This window comes from Schistocerca americana, chromosome X (assembly GCF_021461395.2).
Source record: "Schistocerca americana isolate TAMUIC-IGC-003095 chromosome X, iqSchAmer2.1, whole genome shotgun sequence".
NCBI lineage: Eukaryota > Metazoa > Arthropoda > Insecta > Orthoptera > Acrididae > Schistocerca > Schistocerca americana.
This window is the reverse complement of record NC_060130.1, coordinates 353,437,773-353,463,883: the sequence shown is the minus strand read 5'-3', so window position 1 is coordinate 353,463,883 and position 26,111 is coordinate 353,437,773. Positions and strand designations below refer to the sequence as shown.

Below are 26,111 nucleotides of genomic sequence, written 5' to 3'. Positions count from 1 at the left end.
ACAACATGGACTAGAAGGAAGTGCGGAACGAACCTGCTTCTGTGGTTGCTGTTTTCGCTGCGAGCGTTGCGGCCCAACGCGACGTTGTTTACGCGAGTGAACCGCCGCCACATCTTCGTTCTCCTGTGAAACAGGCAAATTGTCCGTGTCGAAAGTTGACTGTACAGTGCCTACATCACACCACGTGTCTATTTGCACGCCAGCAGCATAAGACACATCAAAGGATTGAGCAATGCTTAGAACTTCTGACAACGACGGGTTTGGCAGTTGGAGGGCACGTTGCCGAACTTCTTTACCAGGAGCAAGCCATAGAATAGCATCCCTAACCATTGAATCAGCATAAGACTCATGATGAGTGTCCGTGACAAACTAACATTTCCTACTCAGACCGTGTAGTTCCGCCATCCAAGGCCGGTAAGTTTGATGGGGCTGTTTATGACACCGGTAGAATGCCACGCAGGCAGCAACGACGTGGGTGTCTTTTTGGTAACAGTTAGACAATAAGTCACACATTTCTTGGAAGGACAGAGAGGCAGGTTCCCGCAGCAGAGCTAACTGAGATAGCAGCTGATAGATCCGTGGGGAAATCCAAGATAGAAATAACAACTTACACATAGGAGCGTCGACAACACCAAAAGCCAAGAAGTGTTGCTGCAAACGCTGCTCATAAGCCTCCCAGTCTTCAGCGGCCTCGTCGTAAGGAGGGAATGGAGGCAGAGAAGAGGAAGACAGATGACAGACGATGAGTAAGCGACGTCGCCAAAAAGTGTTATAACCTTTAATCACCAATAATTGCGTGGATATTCAAACACACTCACTTAGGAACAATAGCTCGTTACATGATAACAACTCAGTATCTCTTATTCGACTCCCGTGCCGTGACATGCGGCCGGCGCCGTTCGTAGCTAGGTGGCACTCCCGCGCTCAGCCGAGTTGCGGAGCGCCTCTATTGCCATTTGCACGTACTGTCATGGCGGCACTGTTAAATGTTGTGGCACTATCACAACAGAACTAAAACTAAATGATGGCACTTTCATAATTGTAACAGTATATAGGGCCCCCTCAGGGAATTTCCAGCTATTTCTAGAAAACTTGGATGCTTTGTTGCGCTATCTGTCAGACAGGGCGAAGCAAATTATCATTTGTGGGGATTTCAATGTTGATTCCCTGAAAGAGTGTAATAGGATGAATGACCTTGTAGTAGTACTCAGTTCTTTCAATTTGAGCTCCGTCATTGATTTTCCTACTCGGATAACAAAGAACAGCAGGACATTGATAGATAACTTTTTTATAGACCAAGATAAGTTTAAGGACATAAATGCTTATCCTGTTGAGAATGGTCTTTCAGATCATGGTGCACAGCTAGTTACAGTACATGACATAGCTCCATGCAGTATACCAAATCAGAATTTCAAAGCAGTGCATTCAATTAACAATATAAATATTGCAAACTTTAGGGAAGCCTACAGCAGCTAGACTGGGATGAAGTGTATAAGGGACCCGATGCAAACTTGAAATATAACTTATTTCACGATACATTTTTAAGGGTATTTGAAAATTGTTTTGCCAAGAAAATAGTTAAACATAATTCCAAGAAAACATACAAAAAACCTTGGCTAACTAAAGGAATAAGAATTCTTGCAACCGTAAAAGAGAACTGTATCTAACAGCAAGAGGGAATACTGACCCCAAAATTGTTCAATATTATAAAAACTATTGTGCGGTACTAAGAAAAGTTATTAAAAAGTCCAGAAGCATGTGTATCATGTCTGAGATCAGTAACTCTGATAATAAAATTAAAGCAATTTGGAATATTATTGAAAGGGAAACAGGGCAACCAAGAGCACAGGAAGACTTTGGTGCCATAAAACTGAATGACAAGTGTACTAACAAACAATCACAAATTGAAAATATTTTCAATAATCATTTTTTAAATGTTGTGGAGAAAATAGGATCTAGATCTTCACTAGAAGAGGCAAGGCTACTAATAGAAGAGGCCATACCTGTGCAGTTTGAAACAACTGTATTTCCACCAACCTCTCCCTCTGAAATCAGTAAAATAATAAACTCACTGAAAAGTAAAAGCTCTTACGGAATTGATGGCATTTCCAGCAAGGTACTGAAAGCTTGTTCCCCACAAATAAGTAGGATTCTCAGCCACATATGTAATAGCTCTTTGGAGCAGGGTGTTTTCCCCGATAGACTGAAATATGCCATTGTAAAACCATTGCATAAAAAGGGGGATACGTCGGATGTCAACAACTACCGCCCAATCTCTCTTCTGACAGCTCTATCAGATATTTTTGAGAAAGTAATATATTCAAGAATAGCCTCCCATATTTGTAAAAATAAAGTACTAACAAAGTGTCAGTTTGGTTTTCAGAAATGCTTTTCAACAGAAAATGCTATATACGCTTTCACTGATCAAATATTAAATGCTCTGAATAACCGGACATCACCCATTGGTATTTTTTGTGATCTCTCAAAGGCCTTTGATTGTGTAAATCATGGAATTCTTTTAGATAAGCTAAATCATTATGGTTTGAGAGGGGCAGTGCACAAATGGTTTAATTCATACTTAGCTGTAAGAATGCAGAAAGTTGAAATAAGTGGTTCATGTAATGTTAAAACAACAGCTGATTCCTCAAACTGTGGGCTAATCAGGTACGGGGTCCCACAGGGTTTGGTCTTAGGTCCTTTACTGTCCTTGATATACGTTAATGACTTACCATTCCACATTGATGAAGATGCAAAATTAGTTCTTTTTGCTGATGATACAAGTATAGTAATAACATCCAAAAACCAAGAACTAAGTGATGTAATTGTAAATTATGTTTTTCACAAAATTATTAAGTGGTTCTCAGCAAGCGGACTCTCTTTAAATTTTGATAAAACACGGTGTATTCAGTTCCGTATAGTAAATGGCACAACTCCTGTAATAAATATAGACTTTGAACAGAAGTCTGTAGCTGAGGTAGAATTTTCAAAATTTTTAGGTGTGTCCATTGATGAGAGGTTAAACTGGAAGCAACACATTGATGGTCTGCTGAGACGTCTGAGTTCAGCTACGTGTGCTATTAGGGTTATTGCAAATTTTAGTGATAAGAATCTCACTAAATTAGCTTACTATGCCTACTTTCATTCACTGCTTTCATATGGCACCATATTCTGGGGTAATTCATCGTTGAGTAGAAAAGTATTCATTGCTCAAAAATGTGTAATCAGAATAATTGCTGGTGCCCACCCACGGTCATCCTGCAGACATCTATTTAAGGATCTAGGGATCCTCACAGTAACCTCACAGTATATATATATTCACTTATGAAATTTGTTGTTAATAATCCAACCCAGTTCAAAGGTAATAGCAGTGTGCATAGCTATAACACCAGGAGAAAGGATGATCTTCACTATGCAGGGTTAAATCTGACTTTGGCACAGAAAGGGGTAAATTATGCTGCCACAAAAGTCTTTGGTCACCTACCAAACAGCATCAAAAGCCTGACAGATAGCCAACCAACATTTAAAAATAAATTAAAAGAATTTCTAGATGACAACTCCTTCTACTCATTGGCTGAATTTTTAGATATAAATTAAGGGAGGGGGAAAAAATCCAACTTAAACATTAGTGTCATGCAATATTTTGTGTAATGTAATATCTTGTACAGACATCTTTTATTAACCTGACATGTTCCACATCATTACGAAGTGTTGTATTCATAATCTATGGAATCTAATCTAATCTAATCTAAGTGTGGCATCTTCTGAAGTGACACCTGCATATGAAGCATTATAAGTTACAGTTACTGCATCAATTGCATCCCATTGACAATCACAGAATATATAAATTTTGCATTTCAGTTCTCCAGGATATGGCAGAGGACACTGTTTTAGAACAACTCACTTTCTGGATGAATTGGCATTTCATCTCTTGGGTAAAGTAAACCATCATAAGAATTCGGGGCCGCAAAATCCTGGTATCATCTTTGAATATGAAAGAGACTTTCCTGACAGGAATGTCATAATTGGACATGCTGCAGTGTTGGTTGTTTCCAGATTTACAAAGGTTGCAGTGATTTCATTTTTATGCATGATGGCACCCTGCCTCACTTTCACCTTGAGGTGTAGCATTGTCTTAATAACATCATCCTGCAATGTTGGATTGAAAGACATGGACAACAAGATCTTGTTCACTGCTTTTTGCTTCCCAGGTCACCAGATGTCACACTTTGTGATTTTCTTCCATCTCACCTATGACACCTACTCTTCAAGAGCTAAGAAATCGAACTGTTGACTCTGTTGATTCAGTAAACAGGAAGCGGCTGATTTATGTGTGGAATAAATTGGACTATATTTTGATGTTTCTCAAGCAATGCATGGTGCTCATTTTGAGTGTATGGTGAGGTCCATGCAAACATAAAACTTTGAAGCTTCCTCTATGCAGCGATATGCACAATATGTTTCTATCTTTCATAACTTGTCAGTAATAAACAACTGAAATTGGTTCTTTCTTTTTGAACCACCTTGTATTATTAAGTATTGCAAAGAAAAATTTTCTGGATGAGTCTAGGTTCTACATAGAGTATAATAAACAATGTGTCTGAAAATGATGACCAGCCGACAACATTTAACTTATTGACAGCATATTAGTAACTGATCACAAATGAGTTTAGCATTTAAGAGACATAAATAAACATCCATCACAAGCTTTAATGGCAATCTTCAACATGAACAACGAAAAGACATACATATTAACCATGATTAGCAAAAAGAAAACAAAGTGTCATTTTGTATAACATCTTTTTCATAGTGCCCTCACATGGACACCATTATTTATAAATGGTTTTAACTAAATGATAGCATCTTCAGATAGCTTCATTAATTCAATCCTTAATTGCAATAATCTGAATAAAGGTTATGAATAGCTATGCATACACATGTGCAAGTGTAACTGAAATTCAGAATGTGGCATGAAATTATACTAATATTTCTAAAAATTTCCACAGATAGAAAAGATGACCAAAATGAATCCAAACCTCTAGCATATGGGGAACAGTGTACCACTGAGTGACGATTACGATTTTTGAGAGATACTGTATATGTAGGCTCAGCAGAACCCTCTAATCTGTGACTGGAAAGATCAGTGTAATGCCAAATCATTGATGAAGATTTGCCAAACAGTGTGGAAACATATGCCTTTTCAGTGCTAATGATAATGCCAAATACCAGAACTCAGTAAATCACATTTATTATTTCCAATTAGAAAGCTATAACCTAGCAATACCTCACTGCAGAACACATAATAAAGGTGATGGTGTTGAAATTTACTTGAAAAAAAGTAAGCTTATAACAACTACAGAAGAAGTACTGTGGGAGAACAAATTTTGTTTTGGCAAAAAGTTGAAAACTGCACTGCTCAAATTCATATTTTGCTCTTTTCCTTTCTTTGTTATATGTGTATATATAGATTACTATGTGAAATTTGGATATTTTCCTGAAGTCACTTGATGGGGTTTTGAGTAAATTAACATCAGGTCATAGAAGTGTAAATCTCTTCATACTCAGAAATCTGAACATCAACACCATCATAAAATGAATTGGTTTACAATATCTGTTTACAGATAGTGTCCTATCTTATGATGAGGCAGAAGATCTATTTGAACTAACACACACTAGAATAGTTAACAATGCATGCAATAGTTCAGTAGATACTGTTATAACAAATTATGACCACATCATCTCAGTAGACATTATAAATGATCATCTCTCAGATCATTTAGGTCATATTTTAATGCTAAAATGAAATACTAAATGCAAACCATGACAAATGTATGAGAACAATATTACCATACTAAGAGATAGTATAAGTCAGAACTCTAGGGAATCAGTAATTACTACAACTGGGGTCAAGAGAATTAGTTCATAATTTTTTGTTACAGGTGAAATCATTAATCTGTCGAACAACAATTGTTCCCAGTCAGTGGGCTGAAGAAGACCTTGTTTTGTCTACACAATCAGTGACACTGGGTGATGAACTTGTTGGTGTTACTAGAAGTAACACATTTATGAATGTGGATTTTATTTATGAGTTTTCTGATGTTGGTTTTCAGGATGGGTTGCATTTTTATTATTCAACACCACTGTAAGTAATGACTGGATGATATTGCTTTGAACAACCAAATATTTATTTGATGTACAGTAAATGACAAAACTTTAAAACAATTTTCAGTGCTACTCGCTCTTGCCCCCAAGGACGGAAGACAGTAATTACCTTACTGTGTGCACCAGATGAGAAAGGAAGTGGAACAATAACTTTACCAAAGAAATGTCCTGATGGAACATGTGATGGCTGTAATTTCAGTTTCTTGTGGTCAAGTGCTGCAGCTTGCCCAGTGTGCACAGAAAAAGATTATAGGTAATGTTTATATCTGTATTTTATTCCTAAAAGTTTAAATATTTCAACCTGTTTGGGTTATGCACATAATAAATTCCACTTTCACATTTACAGAGCACAGAAGTCATAACCTGATCAAAAAGGAATGTCCACTTTTCATTGTAGCCCCAGTTTGTATACTGAATGTTTTTTATTAGAAGTATAATACGTCATTGCTGATAGAACATAATCATTTTATTTTATCCCAGTACACATTTGAAGGATGTTTGATGTTTTCCACTTGAAACTGCTTACTTTTTAAAGGTTCCTGTAATAAACAGTACCCATGGAAGTGTATCTACATCTCAAAATAAGAATGAGATTGAGTACATCTACATCTACATTTATACTCCGCAAGCCACCTAATGGTGTGTGGCAGAGGGCACTTTATGTGCCATTGTCATTACCTCCCTTTCCTGTTCCAGTCGCGTATGGTTTGCAGGAAGAACGACTGCCGGAAAGTCTCCGTGCGCTCTCGAATCTCTCTAATTTTACATTCGTGATCTCCTCGGGAGGTATAAGTAGGGGGAAGCAATATATTCGATACCTCATCCAGAAACGCACCCTCTCGAAACCTGGACAGCAAACTACATTGCAATGCAGAGCGCCTCTCTTGTAGAGTCTGCCACTTGAGTTTGCTGAACGTCCCCGTAACGCTATCACGGTTACCAAATAACCCTGTGACGAAACGCGCCGCTCTTCTTTGGATCTTCTGTATATCCTCTGTCAACCCGACTTGGTACGGATCCCACACTGATGAGCAATACTCAAGTATAGGTCGAATGAGTGTTTTGTAAGCCACCTCCTTTGTTGATGGACTACATTTTCTAAGGACTCTCCCAATGAATGTCAACCTGGCACCCACCTTACCAACAATTACTTTTATATGATCATTCCACTTCAAATCGTTCCACATGCATACTCCCAGATATTTTACAGAAGTAACTGCAACCAGTGTTTGTTCCGCTATCATATGATCATACAATAAAGGATCCTTCTTTCTATGTATTCGCAATACATTACATTTGTCTATGTTAAGGGTCAGTTGCCACTCCATGCACCAAGTGCCTATCTGCTGCAGATCTTCCTGCATTTCGCTGCAATTTTCTAATGCTGCAACACGTAAGACATTCAGAAAGAGATTTTGTAATGTTTCTCTACTGGAAGTTTCAATTCTGAATAATTGTGAATTCTGATGAAGCTGTGTGTCCTCCTCCAACAAAATCATACTACTACATTTGATGCAGATATATTTCATAAACAAAATCTAAATTTGTATAGCAATATTGGCTGATTTCTGTGTGGTTAAAAATTGCCTAGGGGAAGCTATACTATCAAAACAATGTACAGCAGCTTTGCCCACAAGGACAGTAATTTTGAATACTTGTGGTGGAGGCATTCTTTGAGTCTTCAGTGTATATTCTGTTTACTGTGCTTCCTAAAATATTGTGACTTTCACAAATAATGCTTTCCCACATGCATGCTGTTTTGTGTTACATCCTATTGCACCACTTTGTGAGTGGTTACAAATATATTATAGTAGATATATTATTCCTGCATGTCATCAGTGTAGAACTGAGATAATAATTTTTGCAATCTTCTGATTTAGTAGACGTACCTGATACAATGGCTTAGTGTGGAGTATTTTCCACAAGTAATGGTGGAGTCTGTGGATACACAAGTTTAGTCATGAGAATAGGTACTTTAGTAAGGATCTCTATCAGATCGTACTGAATGCACTCTAAATGCACTCTTCAATCAACTGAAGCAAGATATACAAAGATTATTCATCAATTCCAAGTATGCCTCTAATCAAGTTATTTGATCTATTGAGGTAGCTGTAAACATGTATGAGTATTGCATTCTGATGACCAGCAAATGTCATTGTAAGGTTAAGGATTGTTGTTGAAATATTCCTCAACAATTCCTGTAATTCACAGGTACCTGTTATGAGAATCTGTAGCTTAAAATCAAAACCAGCTCCAAAAAATTAGTTTGTCACTGCTGAAACTGTCTTCTTCCAGATTTTTGGGTATTTTTCACTTTATAAAAAGATTTCTGCATCTCTGAGCTTATTTGATACTCAGGGTTTTGTGCCTGTTTAATTGTAACAATTTTTGATGAGATGAGGTTCAGCAACATCAACTGACAAATGGTAGGCCAGGTACGGTACAAATATGGTTAAGTCGATGTTAAAAGACTTTGGGGAAAAGTAGAAAGATGTACCCTCACTCTCACAGCAGTGTTACAAAGTTAGTTATTTTCTCAATAAAAAGGAAAAACATAGTGACCTAATGATGGATGTCTCTACAATCCTACATAAACTGATAAATTATTATTTTTATAAATTTATGTTTAGCCCATTTTGCAACTGAATGGTTGAGTTGGCTGCTTTTGCAACTGCATTGACAGCTGTGATGTAAATGCAGCTGGTTGCAAAACCAGTCAAAAAAGTAATTCAATTGCATATCTGGCTATGTTGGGAAGTACAGTAGATGAGAGTAGTATTTAAAAATAATGCAAAATGGAGAAGTTTAAATGAATATAATGCTGAAGTGTCATCTTGTTTTAAATCCTTAAAGAGGTTTAAACCTTTACATAAAAATATGAAACTTGAAATATTACAAGGTACAGTAATAATCTAGTCAGTCTTAATCATTCAATTCAGACTTAATGTTTGGGGAATCATCCTCATCCAAAAGCTCAAAGTCAACCTCTTCAGCCTCACTGTTTTGATTTTTGCCCGTTTCCATGAGATCCTACTGCTCAAAAGCTTCAGTGTAGATAACTTTTCCCTCTTTAGTCATGTCTCTCCCTAGTGAAGTGCTAGGACCAGCTTGACATCCACAATTTTACCTTTTTTTCAGTGGGACCCCTTTTGGAATCTCATAAGGAAGAGTTTCTTATGAAATGTTTTCCTCTTTGGAAAGAGATTTCAGCTTTTTTTTCTTTTTTAACTGGATGTCCCAAGAGCCAGAAACTCTGATGACATCATCGGCAAGTTTCTTCAAGTTTCTCACTTTGCAGTTATCTGTTCCCAAGGGCACTACTGTGGCTAATTTCTCCATTGTGCTGGGATAGACTGTAGGATTTTCAATTACACTCACTCGGGAAAATTTTCTCTCCATGTTTCCGAAAACTCTGTTGTGGGGGTATAAACGAATGACCAATGATTGGAAACCACACTTCAATGCTTTCTACATGTACTGGAGCATCATACAGGGACCAATATATCAATGTCCCAATCATTGTCATATTCTTATTTTGCCCACCATATTTGTCTGAAAAGAGCGTAATTTTGGTGACACCATCAAAATCAATGTGAAGCAGCTGATGACAAAGTGATGAAGCTATCTGGTTCAACCCCCTCACAAACTCATTCTCCAGCCAAATGTAGGAGGTCACATTTTCTTTCATCTGAGTGCTTGTAGAGTAGCCTTGCCAAACTGTGAAGTTATATCAGTACACCTGTCTTGAATAATGTCCCACCTGATTTGGGATATTTGGAAGAACTAAATTCTTCTGGCAGTCATAACTTAAAATAAGTTGACCATTGACATCTTCCTTCAGTCTTTCATAAAAGACATCACCCTGAATTTTGTGAGCTGTGAGCTGATGTTACAAATTTTTCTTTTCAATTGATCAATCTTTCAAGGAAATCCTTTTTTGTAGGAACGAGCATGTGGAGCATGTGTAAACATAAGGCACTCTGAAGCCAATATTAAAATTATTGCAGAATGTTGTCTGGTAGTAGTCATATGTTATGTCCAGATAACAATATTTCTGGTAGAACATTTCACACATTACTTTCATATTTAACTCACTGGTCAAATATTGGTGATGAAATTTTTTCCTCTAGAATAATGACTTTTGATAGGCTTGAATTGTTCACTGTACCTGACAACTGCAGTTTTCCTATCTGTTGATTGTTTCATCTGTCACATCCCATTCTTTCACTAGTTGCAAGTGAGAAAGCGTTCATCATACTCTGACAGATTTTCTTGAGTTTCGTTTTTTCTTTACCTGTAAAATCCCCATGAAAGTTACTCCATCTTGTCTTTTTGGGAGTACAAAGTTTGTAATTAGTTGCTTTCTTAACACTTTGTCTCCTCTAAGTTTTCTCGATGCTTTTTTTCGAGGACATGAAATAGTGACATGCTATCAAATGTAGTTGCTCTGCCAGTCTGGGTTACTTTCTTCATAAGACATTTCATGGGTCCACCATACATCCTGCATAGTGAGTTCCTTATGTTTCAGCATTCCAGCAAAATGTTTACAGTTTGACATCTATGGAAACATTTTCAGTTAGTACCTAAAGATAGATGGGAAGTAAAGCCAATTGAAACCCAACAGATACTAGCTGTATGTCAAAGCAGAGCAATAAAAGCAGGAACATACAAAATTCTCTCCAATACTGTCAATGTAAACATATTAGTCACAGACTGCTCAAAACCACGACTTTTGTAAAGTGTAACATGTGACAAGGTGACATGGCCAGTTTTGCATCCATACTCTATGTTGACAGCCACGATTCTTTAAGACTGGGCCTCTTTTGCCACTGATTAGGATTTGGCTGGTTTTGCAACCCAACACATTGAAAACATGATAATCAATTGAAACCCTCAGCTGCTGACAGGTGTAGATGATATACCTTGATGGGGACAACTCAAAATGTGTGCCCCGACTGCGACTCGAACCCGGGATCTCCTGCTTACATGGCAGACACTCTGTCCATCTGAGCCACTGAGGACACAGATGAATAGCACGACTGCAGGGACTTATCCCTTGCATGCTTCCTGTGAGATCCAACTGTCCATAATCTACATATGTAATGTTTCTAACAAATATTTGGCACGAGTAATGAGTGGATGGGCAAATATCTGTTGGGAATATTACATATGTAGATTGTGGACAGTTGGGAATGTGGGTCATCAGTGGTATCTGTTCTCGAAACAACAGTTACTATCTTCATACACATTGAAAACATGGCTGCCTTTGCACCAGTGTAAGATTTTCCCTCCTCATTTTAAATGTCTTAGAGTCATTTTTGCAGTCTGGTTGATACAGTAAAAAAATAGCTAATGAAAAACCATACAAGATGATGGCTCAAACTCAATTCTTGTTTTTTGGTCATATAGCCACCTTTGCACTTGGGTTGCTCAAATATTTATCATAATACTGCCGCACTTTCTGTTGAATTATGCTATTTTCATAATTATACTTGCCCTTTGGCTACTTGTGTATTATAATTATTGCTTTTATTATTAGCATTACTTGCAACTGCCATATATTTTTCAGCAATTTTCCATCTCATTACATCCCTTTATCCTCTAATCCCACATTGCTGCTGTCCCTAATTTGTCTGATCGCTTTTATCTTTTCCAGCTTTGGGTCCTCGGGCACTTCTCTTCCTAGCTTGTAAGTTATGGGGAAGACATAGGGTTGGAGATGGGAATTGGAGAATGAACTGAATGATGATTTAGTTTAAGGCACTAGATTCAACCTGATGGATCTTTATTTCAGAGATAATACCTTCATGAAAGTAGATGAGATGGATTAACCACTCATTAAAATGGAATCAGTTATCATAGAGATGTGACGGTTTCTTCTCTCTTTTTCTTTATTCTTTTTATATTTTCCCTTCTGGGAATGGCTGATAACAGCCCCTATTACACTTATTACAAAACAAATGACAATGAGATGACATATACTGGAATTTATATTTAATATGCTACAAGAGTATCTAAATTTATTTGTTATAGTACAATTTACAATTTTAAGGGTGATAGTCATAATAAAAATGTTTGAAACATAAGCTGATCTTGCACAGTGAACATCATATGAAGGATGTCTCATCAAAATTGTATTTAGTTTTCAACAGACTGATGAGGAAACTTATTTCGTTCACATTCTGAAATACTGGTTTTTCATCCATTGATATTGATCCATATCATGCATACGTAATTGTGTCAGAAACAGGCATGTGAGCTTAAAATTCACTAAACAAGTAACTGAATTTTAATTGCATCCTCATGTTCAGTAATTGTGAGCTTGTTCTATAGCAATTCATTATACTTTAAATTAATTCCTGAACTGAACACTGAATGCTTTGTTTCTTTCATCGTGATCTTCTCTGATAAACGGATGAGCTGGGTCAGACATTTTTGAGGCACACAAACAATAATGCCTGTGCATAAAACATATTTTTTTTAATTTATTTACCAAAAATATGGCAGTAGTTTACAGTGTCCAACTATCAAATAATATAAATAAATTTATCCATGAGAAGCACTACACCATGATAAAGACACAGCTATTGGTGGTGTTTACAATAAGCACCATGTCACAAGTGTCCATATGGACACAAGGCATGAAGAGGTAGCAGCAGTGGCCACAGTCACCTTTGACATGTACAGCACACTGACTGAGCATGTGTAGTGAATATGTCATCCTAAAAACAGATCTGTATCTCTGTAAGTAAAAAGAGAGAAAAGGAATAATAAAATAAAAGCCAACTGTCAAGCAGTTGAACATTTGCAGCCATAAACAAGCATCTAAATGAAATTTACTGATCTTCTGCCTTATTTTTCGTCATTTACACCCAAGCACTGCAATGATGACAAAAACATAAAAATAAAAATGTCACACAGAATGTACTAAACCCAAGGCGACAAGCATGCCAGTTTGACATAGTACACTTCTGGCTATCTCATAATTATGAAAGTCAATACCATTTTGATAGATTGTAAATTCATCTCATCCACTTTCTAGGCTGTAGGCCCAACATGATGTATGACTTTAAGGTGAAATACCTGGTAGCTTAAATTATGTCACTGTTTAGTCCATTCTTCAAATCCTCAACCTCATACCATACCTTTGTTAGACTATATTAGTGCATGGCTTTTTGGCAACAGGAATTAGTCACTTCATCCATCTTACCTTTGTAAGAGTCGCTAAGGGGGATTAATTCTGCTGTGAGAAGTAATACATGGTATAAGTCTTTCATTGAGTACATTAGTTTGTACAGAGTGTATGTTACAAATCTTCCAGTGAGTACAATGTCTCAGTCTGTCTGTCACCAATTCACCCCTGTCCCTCTCACCCCCATCCCCCTAACACACACACACACACACACACACACACACACACACACACACACACACACACACAGCATGTATCAAACCCAAGGCTGCAAGCGTACCAGTCTGAATGCTGAGAGAGAGAGAGAGAGAGAGAGAGAGAGAGAGAGAGAGAGAGAGAGAGAGAGAGAGGGGGGGGGGGGGGGGAGGAAGAAAGACCTGCCCTTCCTTTCTAACCTTCCCCAACCCATCATTCCTCCCTTCTCAAGAAAGATCTAATAATTCTGTAAGCTAATAAGTTCCTCAAATTTTTATATCTGTACTGGAAGTACTAAGAATGTCACCTCCTGACAGTAAGTACTAGCCACCTTAGCCACCTATACTGTCTCATAATTTTGTAATTTGCTCAAGTGAATTTGTCTTTTGAAACAAAAGAAATATTATGTCTGATAAACTAATTTTCAGGATGGTAAAATCAGAGTGCATAAATGGTGTACAGTCAGTTCATTTTCTGCCACCTTCAGACTGCTTGATGCCATTAGACATGCCACTTACAAGAAGAGTCACATGTACTGCACAAATTCCTCTGCAGTTACAGGTAACAGCATATTCATACCTATTTGTTTAAGATTATTTCTGTAATATCACTGCAGTTTGTTTTGCAGCATCTCTCAATCCTTTGACTGCTCGACATTTTAAGGTGCATTGCCGTACCTTCTCCCAGGCGCTGTGGATGTCTTGGTGCACAGCAGTCTGCCTTTCTCACAGTGCTGTAGATGTGTATACTTGTGCTATCCTCTCACTCTGTGAGTGTTATAGATGTGTATAGACTCATAGCTGCTCTGGTACCTGCATGCTGCGGTTGTCTAAAAATGCACAGCTATATTTCTGTCCCATTCACTCAGTAACGTTTCAGCATTCAGGTTGTTTAGTTGGAGAATTTGTGCGTTTTCCTAGTGGAGTCTCATGTTCTAGTTTTCAGTTCCATTAATGTCTGTCACTATTCTTTAATACAGGCTTTAGAGTACCTAGTGTTATCTTGACTACTTGTTTATGCAAGTGGAATACATTTCAGTTTTGCTAAGAAAATGACATAGGATCATGTTTGCACAGAGAATGGTATCTTAAAAACTGTAGGAAAAAGAATGAGATTAATTTTTTCATATTCGAAACTGTGATGACTCTGCTACAAAATCTTGAAGTAATAGTCCTGAACTACTCTATTCATTCCACATATAATAGACAGTTTCTCAGAATTTCAAAGATCTGAAAGACATTTTGAAACTCTTTGAGAAAGAGTATGCAATAGCAAAGCATTTTATTGAGAAAAAAATTATTTTTGTCTATTTACACACAGGTCTTATGATTTGACGCTTGTACACTAGCAACAAGTAATACTGTCATCTTTCGTGGTATTTCTAATAGAAGATCTTGTTGTATTCATAGTAAATGAAACCAACTGATTTTATTTATAAATCAAAGCAAATATCAAAGAATGTGTGAATTTTCAGTTGTTGCATTGGAAAAACAGAATTTGACAAATCTTACTGTACCTCATTGGTGTTTGTCTTCTGATGGCTCATGCTACAAGCTAGCAATAATTGGTCAAGAGATGTACTTTTCAATACTCCAGTTTTCAGTGATGTTATGTTCCAGTCGTGTTTTGTGTTCCTTATAAAAATTTTCCACTTCAGTGATAGCTCTGCTAATAGCAGAGGAGAATATTATTCAACATAACACTCCCCAGTAAAGTTTGTCATACATCCAGCAGTGTAATTTAGGTTATAGCCACATTAAAAGCTTTCTAGTGAAAAAGTTACTGTATGTGAAAGGATGTTATCCTCTAAACTATTTATGACTGAAGTATATTTTGATGCCAACAACTGATATTCAAGCCCAGACATGTTACTATGGCCTCACAACCATGGAACCACACACAATGTGGTTTGTAAAAACAGGAGAAATGTGTCAAAACGACATGAGAAGCTTAAGTGAGGGGAATATCAGTTTACATCAGTGGATATGCTGCTTGTCAGTCAAGCTGTGCAACATGAGAGAAACATGAGATAGTAATCGGTAGATGTGACATACATGTACAGACCAACAGATGATTACAGTTTCAGGAAAATGGATGATTTACTCAAGAGAAACAGTGTCACAAATTGAGCAAGTCAATAATAATGTCTTATCCACATCTAGCTCTTATGCCAGCAGTTGTTCAGCTTTCCATTGACTGATAGAGTTGGTGGCTGTCCTCCTGAGGGCTATCATGTCAAATTCTGTCTGACTGGTGTGTTAGATCGTCGCAAACTGAGCTGGTTGGTGGGCCCTACACATAATTCTCCAAAGATTCTTGATTGAGGAGAGATCTGACAACCTTGCTGACCAAGATGGGATTTGGCAAGCATGAAGACAAGCAGTAGGAACTCTCATCATACGTGGATGTGCATTATCTTGATGACATGTAAACCCAGACTGGCTTGCCATTAAGGACAAGAAAAGGGGGTGTAGAATACCATTGGAATACCACTGTACCATAAGGGTGACATTGATGACAGCCAAGGGAGTCTTGCTATGAAAACATATGGTGCCCCAGATCATCACTCCTAGTTGTCGGTCGGTGTGGTGGGTGACAATCAGGTTAGTATCCCACTGCTGCTCGGGGAGTTTCCAGACATATCTGCACTGGTCATAGGGATTCAATTCGAAGCAGTACTCATCACTGAAGACAATTCTACTGTAGTTGATGAGATTACAGGCTGAAGATGTGTCTGGAGATGCCTTGGATAGCAGTGGGATACTAACCTGACTGTTGCCCCCGATACGAGCCTGACAGCCAGGAGTGATGATCTGGTGTGACATTTCTTTTCATGGCAGGACTCTTTTGGTTATCATCCACAGCATCCTTACAGCACAACAATATATCAGTGATATTCTACACTCCGTTTTCTTGCCCCTCATGGCAAGCCACCTGAGCTTACATTTCAGCAAGATAATGCCCTCTAGCACATGACAACAATTCTTACTGCTTGTCTTCATGCTTGCTACACCCTACCTTGGTCGGCATGGTTGACAGATCTCTAGCCCCCACACCCCTACCCTAACTTAGAACATTTGGAGCATTATGGGCAGGCCCGTCCAACGAGCTTGTGATCTTGATGAAATAGTGAACTGATTGAACATAATTTGGCATGATATCCCTCAGAAGAACATCCAGCAACTCCATCAATCAATGCCAAGCTGAATAAGTGCTTGCATAAGAGCCAGAGGTAGACAAACCCATCAGTGCTTACAAACTTAACTGGATCAATGGATCAGACTGAGAAATGGTACAGAAAGTTCATTTTTCACAACTTGAGCCTGTTGTTTAATTTCTCATAATCTCCACTGGGTGATAAGTAGTAATAATCTTTCATCTTTCTCTGGTAAGAGAAACTGTAGAAAGGCATTCTACAGAACAGCTACAAGCTGACATAAGAAGATGCTCTGAGAATCCTCTATTATTTAGTGGTATATATTTTCCAAATGTTTTTGTAAAGAACACTTCAAGACAAGGTTGCTGATGCATAGGTGTTCAGTTCACTTGAAACAGGGAGTATGTGAGGAAGGTAGATATCGATATAAGAGAGGAAACTGACTATGCACATCAAAAAAGTTTTGCATCACCTCAGGTCGGAGAGTTCCGGAACCTGTACAGAAAATTGGAATAGAGATCAACATAAACATCATTTCTGCCCTTTTTATTGCTCATGAAAACCACACATTGCATGTTGTACCACCATACAGTGAGATCTTCAGAGATGGTGGTCCAGATTGCTGTACACACCGGTACCTCTAACACCCAGTAGTACGTTCTCTTGCATTGATGCATGTCTGTTTTCATCGTGGCATACTATCCACAAGTTCATCAAGACACTGTTGGTCCAAATTGTCCCACTCCTCAATGGTGATTTAGTGTAGATCCCTCAGAGTGGTTGGTGGGTCACGTCGCCCACAGACAGCCCTTTTCAATCTATCCCAGGCCTGTTCGCTAGGGTTCATGTGATGGCATTATCCTGAAGGAAGTCATTCACAAGATGTGCACAATGGGGGTGTGAATTGTGGTCTATGAAGACTATTGCCTCGCCAATATGCTGCTGATATGCTTCCTCTATTGGTTGGAGGATGGCATTCATGTATCATACTGCCATTACGGCGCCTTCTATGACCACCATTGGCATACATCGGCGCCACATAATGCCCCCCCCCCCCCCCCAAAACAACAGGAAACCTCCACCTTGCTGCACTCACTGGACAGTGTGTCTCAGGTGTTCAGCCTGACTGGGTTGCCTCCAAACATGCCTCCGATGATTGTCTGGTTGAAGGCATATGCGACACTCATCGGTGAAGAGAACTTGATGCCAATCCTGAGCGGTCCATTCAGCATGTTGTTGGGCCCATCTGCACCGCACTGCATGGTGTCATGGTTGCAAAGATGGACCTCGCCATGGATGTCGGGAGTGAGGTTGTGCATCCTGCAGCCTATTGTGCACAGTTTGAGTCATAACACGACGTCCTGTGGCTACACAAAAAGCATTATTCAACATGGTGCCATTGCTGTCAGGGTTCCTCCGAGCCATTATCCATAGGTAGTGGTCAACCACTGCCCTTGGGTGGCCTGAGCGAGGCATGTCATTGACAGTTCCTGTCTCTATGTTTCTCCTCCATGTCCAAACAACATCACTTTGGTTCACTCTGAGATGCCTGGACACTTTCCTTGTGGAGAGCCTTTCCTGGCACAAAGTAACAATGCTGATGCAATTGAACCATGGTACTGACCGTCTAGGCATGGTTGAACTACAGACAACATGAGCTGTGTACCTCTTTCCGGATGGAATGACTGGAACTGATCGCTGTCGGACCCCCTCCATCTAATAGGTGTTGCTCATGCGTAGTTGTTTACATCCTTGGAAAGGTTTAGTGACATCTCTGAACAGTGAAACGGACTGTGTCTGTGATACAATATCCACAGCCAACATCTATCTTCAGGAGTTCTGGGAACTGGGGTGATGCAAAACTTTTTTTGATGTGTGTATAATATTTTGTACCCTGTTACATGACTTACCAACGAAACAAAAATTTCTGATCTTCACCAACTGTAAAGAGAAAATTACTCATGTGATCCATCTTAAAATATTATTTAAGAAAAAGCAAGAATATACTTGAAAACAAACTAAATGTGGTTTGGCTTCTAACTTTGTGAAACTGACATGAAGCATCTAACCAGAAAAAGATGGAAAAGACATGTAGTGAACGTGAACAGTATTTGCTTTTTCACACTCTCACTCCAGATAAAGTACTACACTGATGTTTCAGGAAGGAAGATTGGGTTTATTGTCCTTTCAACATCGAGGTCTTTTGAGATGGAGCACAAGCTCAGATTGTGTCAATGATGGGTAAGGAAAGTGGCTGTGCCCGTTCAAAGGAATCATCTTGGCATTTGCCAGCAGTAATTTAGGGAAATCACAGAAAAACCTAAATCTGGATAGCCAGACAAAGGTTTGAGCTGTAATCCTCCCGAAACTGAGCCCAGTGTGCTAACCACTGTGCCACCTCACTCAGTGGATGTTTCAGGATACATAATATACATTTTGTGCATGGAAAAATGAAAACTTAGCATTCATTGTGCCAATTGAAGAAATACATGAAATGTATTCACAGTTACAAATATGGACAAGCGTCAGCCCTATAATGGAATGATGGCAATGTGAAAACTTGTGCTGAACCAGGACACAAATCCAGATGTCCTGCTTATTGCAAGTGGTCACCTTACCGTTAGGCTATCCACGCATGACACACAGCCATATCCAAACTTTAATATGTTGCCAACCATGTGTCCACATCCTGCACTCATACATTCAAGATGTATATTCTTGTACAGGGAAGACGTTTTAATTGAAAGTTGCTTGCCCAGTGTTGGAAATACAATATTGCAATACTTGTGTTGTTCAGAATTATGATACAATGTTCCTTTTGACATGCATACATGCCCAACAGAACATTGCACCATAATTCTGAATTACACAGGCACTGCAATATCACAGTTAAATAAAAACTGTAAGTAACTGTCTATTATAAATACAGAATTGTTTCTATGTCAATTGAAAGAATTCTCACACCTTAACTTTGTGGCTTTGGTACTATTTATTTTGTTTATGTCTATGAAAGTTGTTCATACTCTTCCAGTAACTTTTATGATGCACAAACATTTTAGCTTTGAAGATAATCTATAGGTGAATTATTGTACTAGCAGAAAAAAAGGAAATATTGAACATTCTGCGTCATTTACATAATAAGTTATGCAGAAGTACAAAACATTAAACATTGTAGGCAGCAGTTCAGGAAAAATCAGCACAGGGCAAAGCAGTCTGCTTGAGTAATTCAGTTGCAGACAGTTGTCTAACTAACAAGAGCTTAAAAAGTCCCTTGGTAAGCCTCTAAATTGGATGGAAAAAGCTGCAACTTGTCAGATTGTTTATGCAGCTTATGTATTACAGATAAATTACTGTTTGCACACACCTTGGTTTCCAGAAAGGTTTTTCAACAGAAAATGCCATATATGCTTTCACCAGTCAAATTTTGAATGATCTGAATAACCAAACACCACCCATTGGGATTTTTTGTGATCTCTCAAAGGCTTTTGATTGTGTAAATCATGAAATTCTGCTAGACAAGCTCAAGTATTGTGACATGAGTGGGACAGTGCACAAATGGTTTAATTCATACCTAACTGGAAGAGTGCAGAAAGTTGAAATAAGTAGTTCTCGTAACATGCAAAGATCAGCGCATTCCTCAAACTGGGGAACTATCAAGAATGGGTTCCACAAGGGTCAGTCTTGGGTCCTTTGTTGTTATTATTATATATTAATGACTTGCCATTCTATATTCATGAAGAGGCAAAGTTAGTTCTATTTGCTGATGATACAAGTATAGTAATCTCACCTGACAAACAAGAATTAACTGATGAAATTGTCAATACTGTCTTTCAGAAAATTACTAAGTGGTTCCTTGTAAACGGACTCTCACTGAATTTTGATAAGACACAGTACATACAGTTCCGTACAGGGAATGGTATGATGCCATTAATAAATATAGACCTTAATCAGAAGCATATAGCTAAGGTAGAATATTCCAAATTTTTAGGTGTGTCCATTGAAGAGAGATTAAATTGGAAGAAACACATTGATGATCTGCTGAAACGTTTGAGTTCAGCTACTTATGCAATAAGGGTCATTGCAAATTTTGGTGATAAACATCTTAGTAAATTAGCTTACTACGCCTATTTTCACTCATTGCTTTCATATGGCATCATATTTTGGGGGAATTCATCACTGAGGAATAAAGTATTTATTGCACAAAAGCGTGTAATCAGAATAATAGCTGGAGTCCACCCAAGATCATCCTGCAGACATTTATTTAAGGATCTAGCGATATTCACAGTAGCTTCTCAGTATATATACTCTCTTATTAAATTTGTTATTAACAACCAAACCCAATTCAAAAGTAATAGCAGTGTGCATAACTACAATACTAGGAGAAAGGATGATCTTCACTATTCAAGATTAAATCTAACTTTGGCACAGGAAGAGGTGAATTATACTGGCACTAAAGTCTTTGGTCACTTACCAAATAGTATCAAAAGTCTGACAGATAACCAACAAGTATTTAAGAAGATATTAAAAGAATTTCTGAATGACAACTTCTTCTACTCCATAGAGGAATTTTTAGATATCAATTAAGGAAAAAAAATATATTTAAAAAATAAAAAATAAATAAAAATAAAAAAATAAAGAAAAACAAAAAACACAAAAAAATAAAGTTGTTATATTAACTTAAGTATGTTGTTAAATTAACCTAATTATGTCATGTATTAGAAAATTCGACTCGTTCCACATCATTACGAAATATCGTATTCATGATCCATGGAACTAGTATTAATCTAATCTCTAATCTAATCTAATCCTATAATGAAGTGCTCAGTCTGTTGCAATCTTAGGAACAAATTGTACACGAAGCTATCAAACAGGTCTCATCTACAAAAATGAACCAAAAAATCTATTAATGTGAAACACAATGAACCTCAATCTGAGAAAGCCATATTACAAAGAGTTGGTGTACTTTGGTCAACATGCTGTTTAACAGTATTCTTTGCACTACAACACCACTCTAAAGTATGCCGTGATATATTAATTTGTGTCTCTCAAAGGCAACATAGCAAACAGTGTAATTCACACTCTATTTAACACTTAGCCTATAAGAAATGATCCAAGAATATTGTCATAGCTTTTGTCAAATTCAGTAGTTTCTCAAACTGGTTTAGTGAGAAATACATGCAGAACAGCAGGTTTATGAGTAAGGAGCAAGGAAAGAATGAGTGGAAAGCAACACTTCAGTTTTGTCATATTTTAACGTAGCCTACTAAAATCATATAGACAACTGGCACTAAATAATTTTTTCTTAGTGAAACGAATTAACATGTTGCAGTTTTGCTATTACAGTAACCAATTTTGTGGAGAACCTTAAAAGTCAAATATTACAGCCCGAATAATTTTTACAATTTATTTAGTATGGCTTGGTGGTTCCAAAATTTGTGTAACTAGAGTCATTACCACAAGAAATCCAGAAATATTATACATAGAGCAAGGTGGGCCACTCATTAACACAATACTTGACAGTGGTCTGTAGGTTAGGCATTAATTGCAGGTAGGTGTATTAGACGATAAAGATTAGCACTCAAGACAGTGCTTTCTGCAGCAGTGACATTTTCCTCATTTTTACATAATTCAAAACAATGTTACATCAATATGTGGAATGGAATATTAATTTCCTGCTCTTGTTATAAGAAACTATGAACTATTAGATTTCATTTACTACCCTAACATCTTAAATAATTCATCATATCTTGCCTGCTGGGAGTGTAATAGGTTAGTTTTTATCATAGCCTATGCTGTTATCATTTATTGTGTCTGGGAAGAAAGGGATAGAGAGAGAAAGAGAAAGAGAGAGAGAGAGAATGTGTGTATTCAAAGACACTGATATCTAATAACATTTAATAATTATGTTTTAATATTTCTGTCATATGAGGTCAAATATAAATTGTACCTTGACATTCATTCTTTCATTCAGACAACATGCTCTGTAAACCCCATAAAGAAGGAGAGGCTTCAGTGATATGGAATGAGGCAAGCTATGCTATGACTAGTGCCAATATAAGGGGCAGTCAAATATGACTAGTGCTAATACACTCCTGGAAATTGAAATAAGAACACCGTGAATTCATTGTCCCAGGAAGGGGAAACTTTATTGACACATTCCTGGGGTCAGATACATCACATGATCACACTGACAGAACCACAGGCACATAGACACAGGCAACAGAGCATGCACAATGTCGGCACTAGTACAGTGTATATCCACCTTTTGCAGCAATGCAGGCTGCTATTCTCCCATGGAGACGATCGTAGAGATGCTGGATGTAGTCCTGTGGAACGGCTTGCCATGCCATTTCCACCTGGCGCCTCAGTTGGACCAGCGTTCGTGCTGGACGTGCAGACCGCGTGAGACGACGCTTCATCCAGTCCCAAACATGCTCAATGGGGGGACAGATCCGGAGATCTTGCTGGCCAGGGTAGTTGACTTACACCTTCTAGAGCACGTTGGGTGGCACGGGATACATGCGGACGTGCATTGTCCTGTTGGAACAGCAAGTTCCCTTGCCGGTCTAGGAATGGTAGAACGATGGGTTCGATGACGGTTTGGATGTACCGTGCACTATTCAGTGTCCCCTCGACGATCACCAGTGGTGTACGGCCAGTGTAGGAGATCGCTCCCCACACCATGATGCCGGGTGTTGGCCCTGTGTGCCTCGGTCGTATGCAGTCCTGACTGTGGCGCTCACCTGCACGGCGCCAAACACGCATACGACCATCATTGGCACCAAGGCAGAAGCGACTCTCATCGCTGAAGACGACACGTCTCCATTCGTCCCTCCATTCACGCCTGTCGCGACACCACTGGAGGCGGGCTGCACGATGTTGGGGCGTGAGCGGAAGACGGCCTAACGGTGTGCGGGACCGTAGCCCAGCTTCATGGAGACGGTTGCGAATGGTCCTCGCCGATACCCCAGGAGCAACAGTGTCCCTAATTTGCTGGGAAGTGGCGGTGCGGTCCCCTACGGCACTGCGTAGGATCCTACGGTCTTGGCGTGCATCCGTGCGTCGCTGCGGTCCGGTCCCAGGTCGACGGGCACGTGCACCTTCCGCCGACCACTGGCGACAACATCGATGTACTGTGGAGACCTCACGCCCCACGTGTTGAGCAATTCGGCGGTACGTCCACCCGGCCTCCCGCATGCCCACTATACGCCCTCGCTAAAAGTCCGTCAACTGCACATACGGTTCACGTCCACGCTGTCGCGGCATGCTACGAGTGTTAAAGACTGCGATGGAGCTCCGTATGCCACGGTAAACTGGCTGACACTGACGGCGGCGGTGCACAAATGCTGCGCAGCTAGCGCCATTCGACGGCCAACACCGCGGTTCCTGGTGTGTCCGCTGTGCCGTGCGTGTGATCATTGCTTGTACAGCCCTCTCGCAGTGTCCAGAGCAAGTATGGTGGGTCTGACACACCGGTGTCAATGTGTTCTTTTTTCCATTTCCAGGAGTGTATAACGGACGGGTAAATGAAAACCAAACACCCATCACAATATGTTCATGGAATGGTTCCATTCAAAAGTAATCACCACACAAGATAAGACATTTATCCCACTGGGAGATAAAATGTTCAATTCCAGTTGCATAGAATGCAGTCGGCTGCTGATGGATCCACATCTGCACTCACTCTTGCAATTCCTCATCCAATTGAAACCGACAGCCAAGTGTGGCTTTCTTCAGGTCCCCAAAGACATGGAAATTACACAGTGAAAGAGCTGGGCTGTATGGAGGTGCTGCAATGTTTCCCAACCCAATCACTGAAGCATAGTCTTCATCCAGTTGGCAGAGTGGTGTTGGGCATCATCCTGCATCAGAATGATTCTGTCTAACAGCATTCTAATAGCCGGAGGACAAATAGCCAAGCCAACAGTGGAAATGACCTACACCTCCCCCACCACAGAAATCCAAAGCTGTTTACACAAGTTCCAGTAAGGTCACAATGACCTTCTTCTTCAACTGAAGGGTCCCACTGCTCATCCAGTTTCTCAAGTGTGGATCCACAATCAGTGTCCAGTGCTATGAAGATATTTTCCAGAAATGACAATATACCATAAAGGCAAAACACTCAGTAAAGCTGTTGTACAGAATTGTCCTGTTTCACAATAATTCCTGCCCACACATTGTCAATTGAACAAAGGTTAGACTTCAGTACTTTTCTTGGGAAACACTGCAGCATCCTATGTACAGCCCATATCTTTCACCACGAGATTTTCACATATTTGGTAACTTGAAGAAATACGTGTGTTGAAGTCAGTTTCAGTTGAACAAGGAAGTGCAAGAGTGGGTGAGGTTGTGGACCTGCCAGTGGTCAACTGCATTCTATGAGACAAGAAATGATTGTCTCGCCTTCCTGTGGAATAAATGTATTAACACCTGTGGTTATACTTTTGAATGGAACCGTTCCATAGTCCCAGTGTGGCAGATGTTAAGCTTTCACTTCACTGCCCCTCATGTACTCACACTGATACAGGGTGTTTCAAAAATGACCAGTATATTTGAAACGGCAATAAAAACTAAACGAGCAGCGATAGAAATACACCGTTTGTTGCAATATGCTTGGGACAACAGTACATTTTCAGGCAGACAAACTTTCGAAATTACGGTAGTTACAATTTTCAACAACAGATGGCGCTGCGGTCTGGGAAACTCTATAGTACGATATTTTCCACATATCCACCATGCGTAGCAATAATATGGCGTAGTCTCTGAATGAAATTACCCGAAACCTTTGACAACGTGTCTGGCGGAATGGCTTCACATGCAGATGAGATGTACTGCTTCAGCTGTTCAACTGTTTCTGGATTCTGGCGGTACACCTGGTCTTTCAAGTGTCCCCACAGAAAGAAGTCACAGGGGTTCATGTCTGGCGAATAGGGAGGCCAATCCACGCCGCCTCCTGTATGTTTCGGATAGCCCAAAGCAATCACACGATCATCGAAATATTCATTCAGGCAATTAAAGATGTCGGCCATGCGATGTGGCCGGGCACCATCTTGCATAAACCATGATGTGTTCGCAGTGTCGTCTAAGGCAGTTTGTACCACCACAAATTCACGAAGAATGTCCAGATAGCGTGATGCAGTAATCGTTTCGGATCTGAAAAATGGGCCAATGATTCCTTTGGAAGAAATGGCGGCCCAGACCAGTACTTTTTGAGGATGCAGGGACGATGGGACTGCAACATGGGGCTTTTCGGTTCCCCATATGCACCAGTTCTGTTTATTGACGAAGCCGTCCAGGTAAAAATAAGCTTCGTCAGTAAACCAAATGCTGCCCACATGCATATCGCCATCATCAATCCTGTGCACTATATCGTTAGCGAATGTCTCTCGTGCAGCAATGGTAGCAGCG

The 26,111-nt window shown here is 39.2% G+C and overlaps 1 protein-coding gene across 1 annotated transcript in view; it reads left to right on the top strand.

The window, feature by feature from the left end:
* Nucleotides 1-26,111, top strand: part of LOC124556568 (endosome/lysosome-associated apoptosis and autophagy regulator family member 2-like) — a 240,393-nt gene that overhangs the window by 199,993 nt on the left and 14,289 nt on the right. Inside the window, exons 12-14 of the mRNA XM_047130523.1 lie at nt 5,937-6,139; nt 6,227-6,412; nt 13,975-14,107. Of these exons, the coding sequence (XP_046986479.1) occupies nt 5,937-6,139; nt 6,227-6,412; nt 13,975-14,107 (522 nt within the window). The remainder of the gene's footprint in view (nt 1-5,936; nt 6,140-6,226; nt 6,413-13,974; nt 14,108-26,111) is intronic.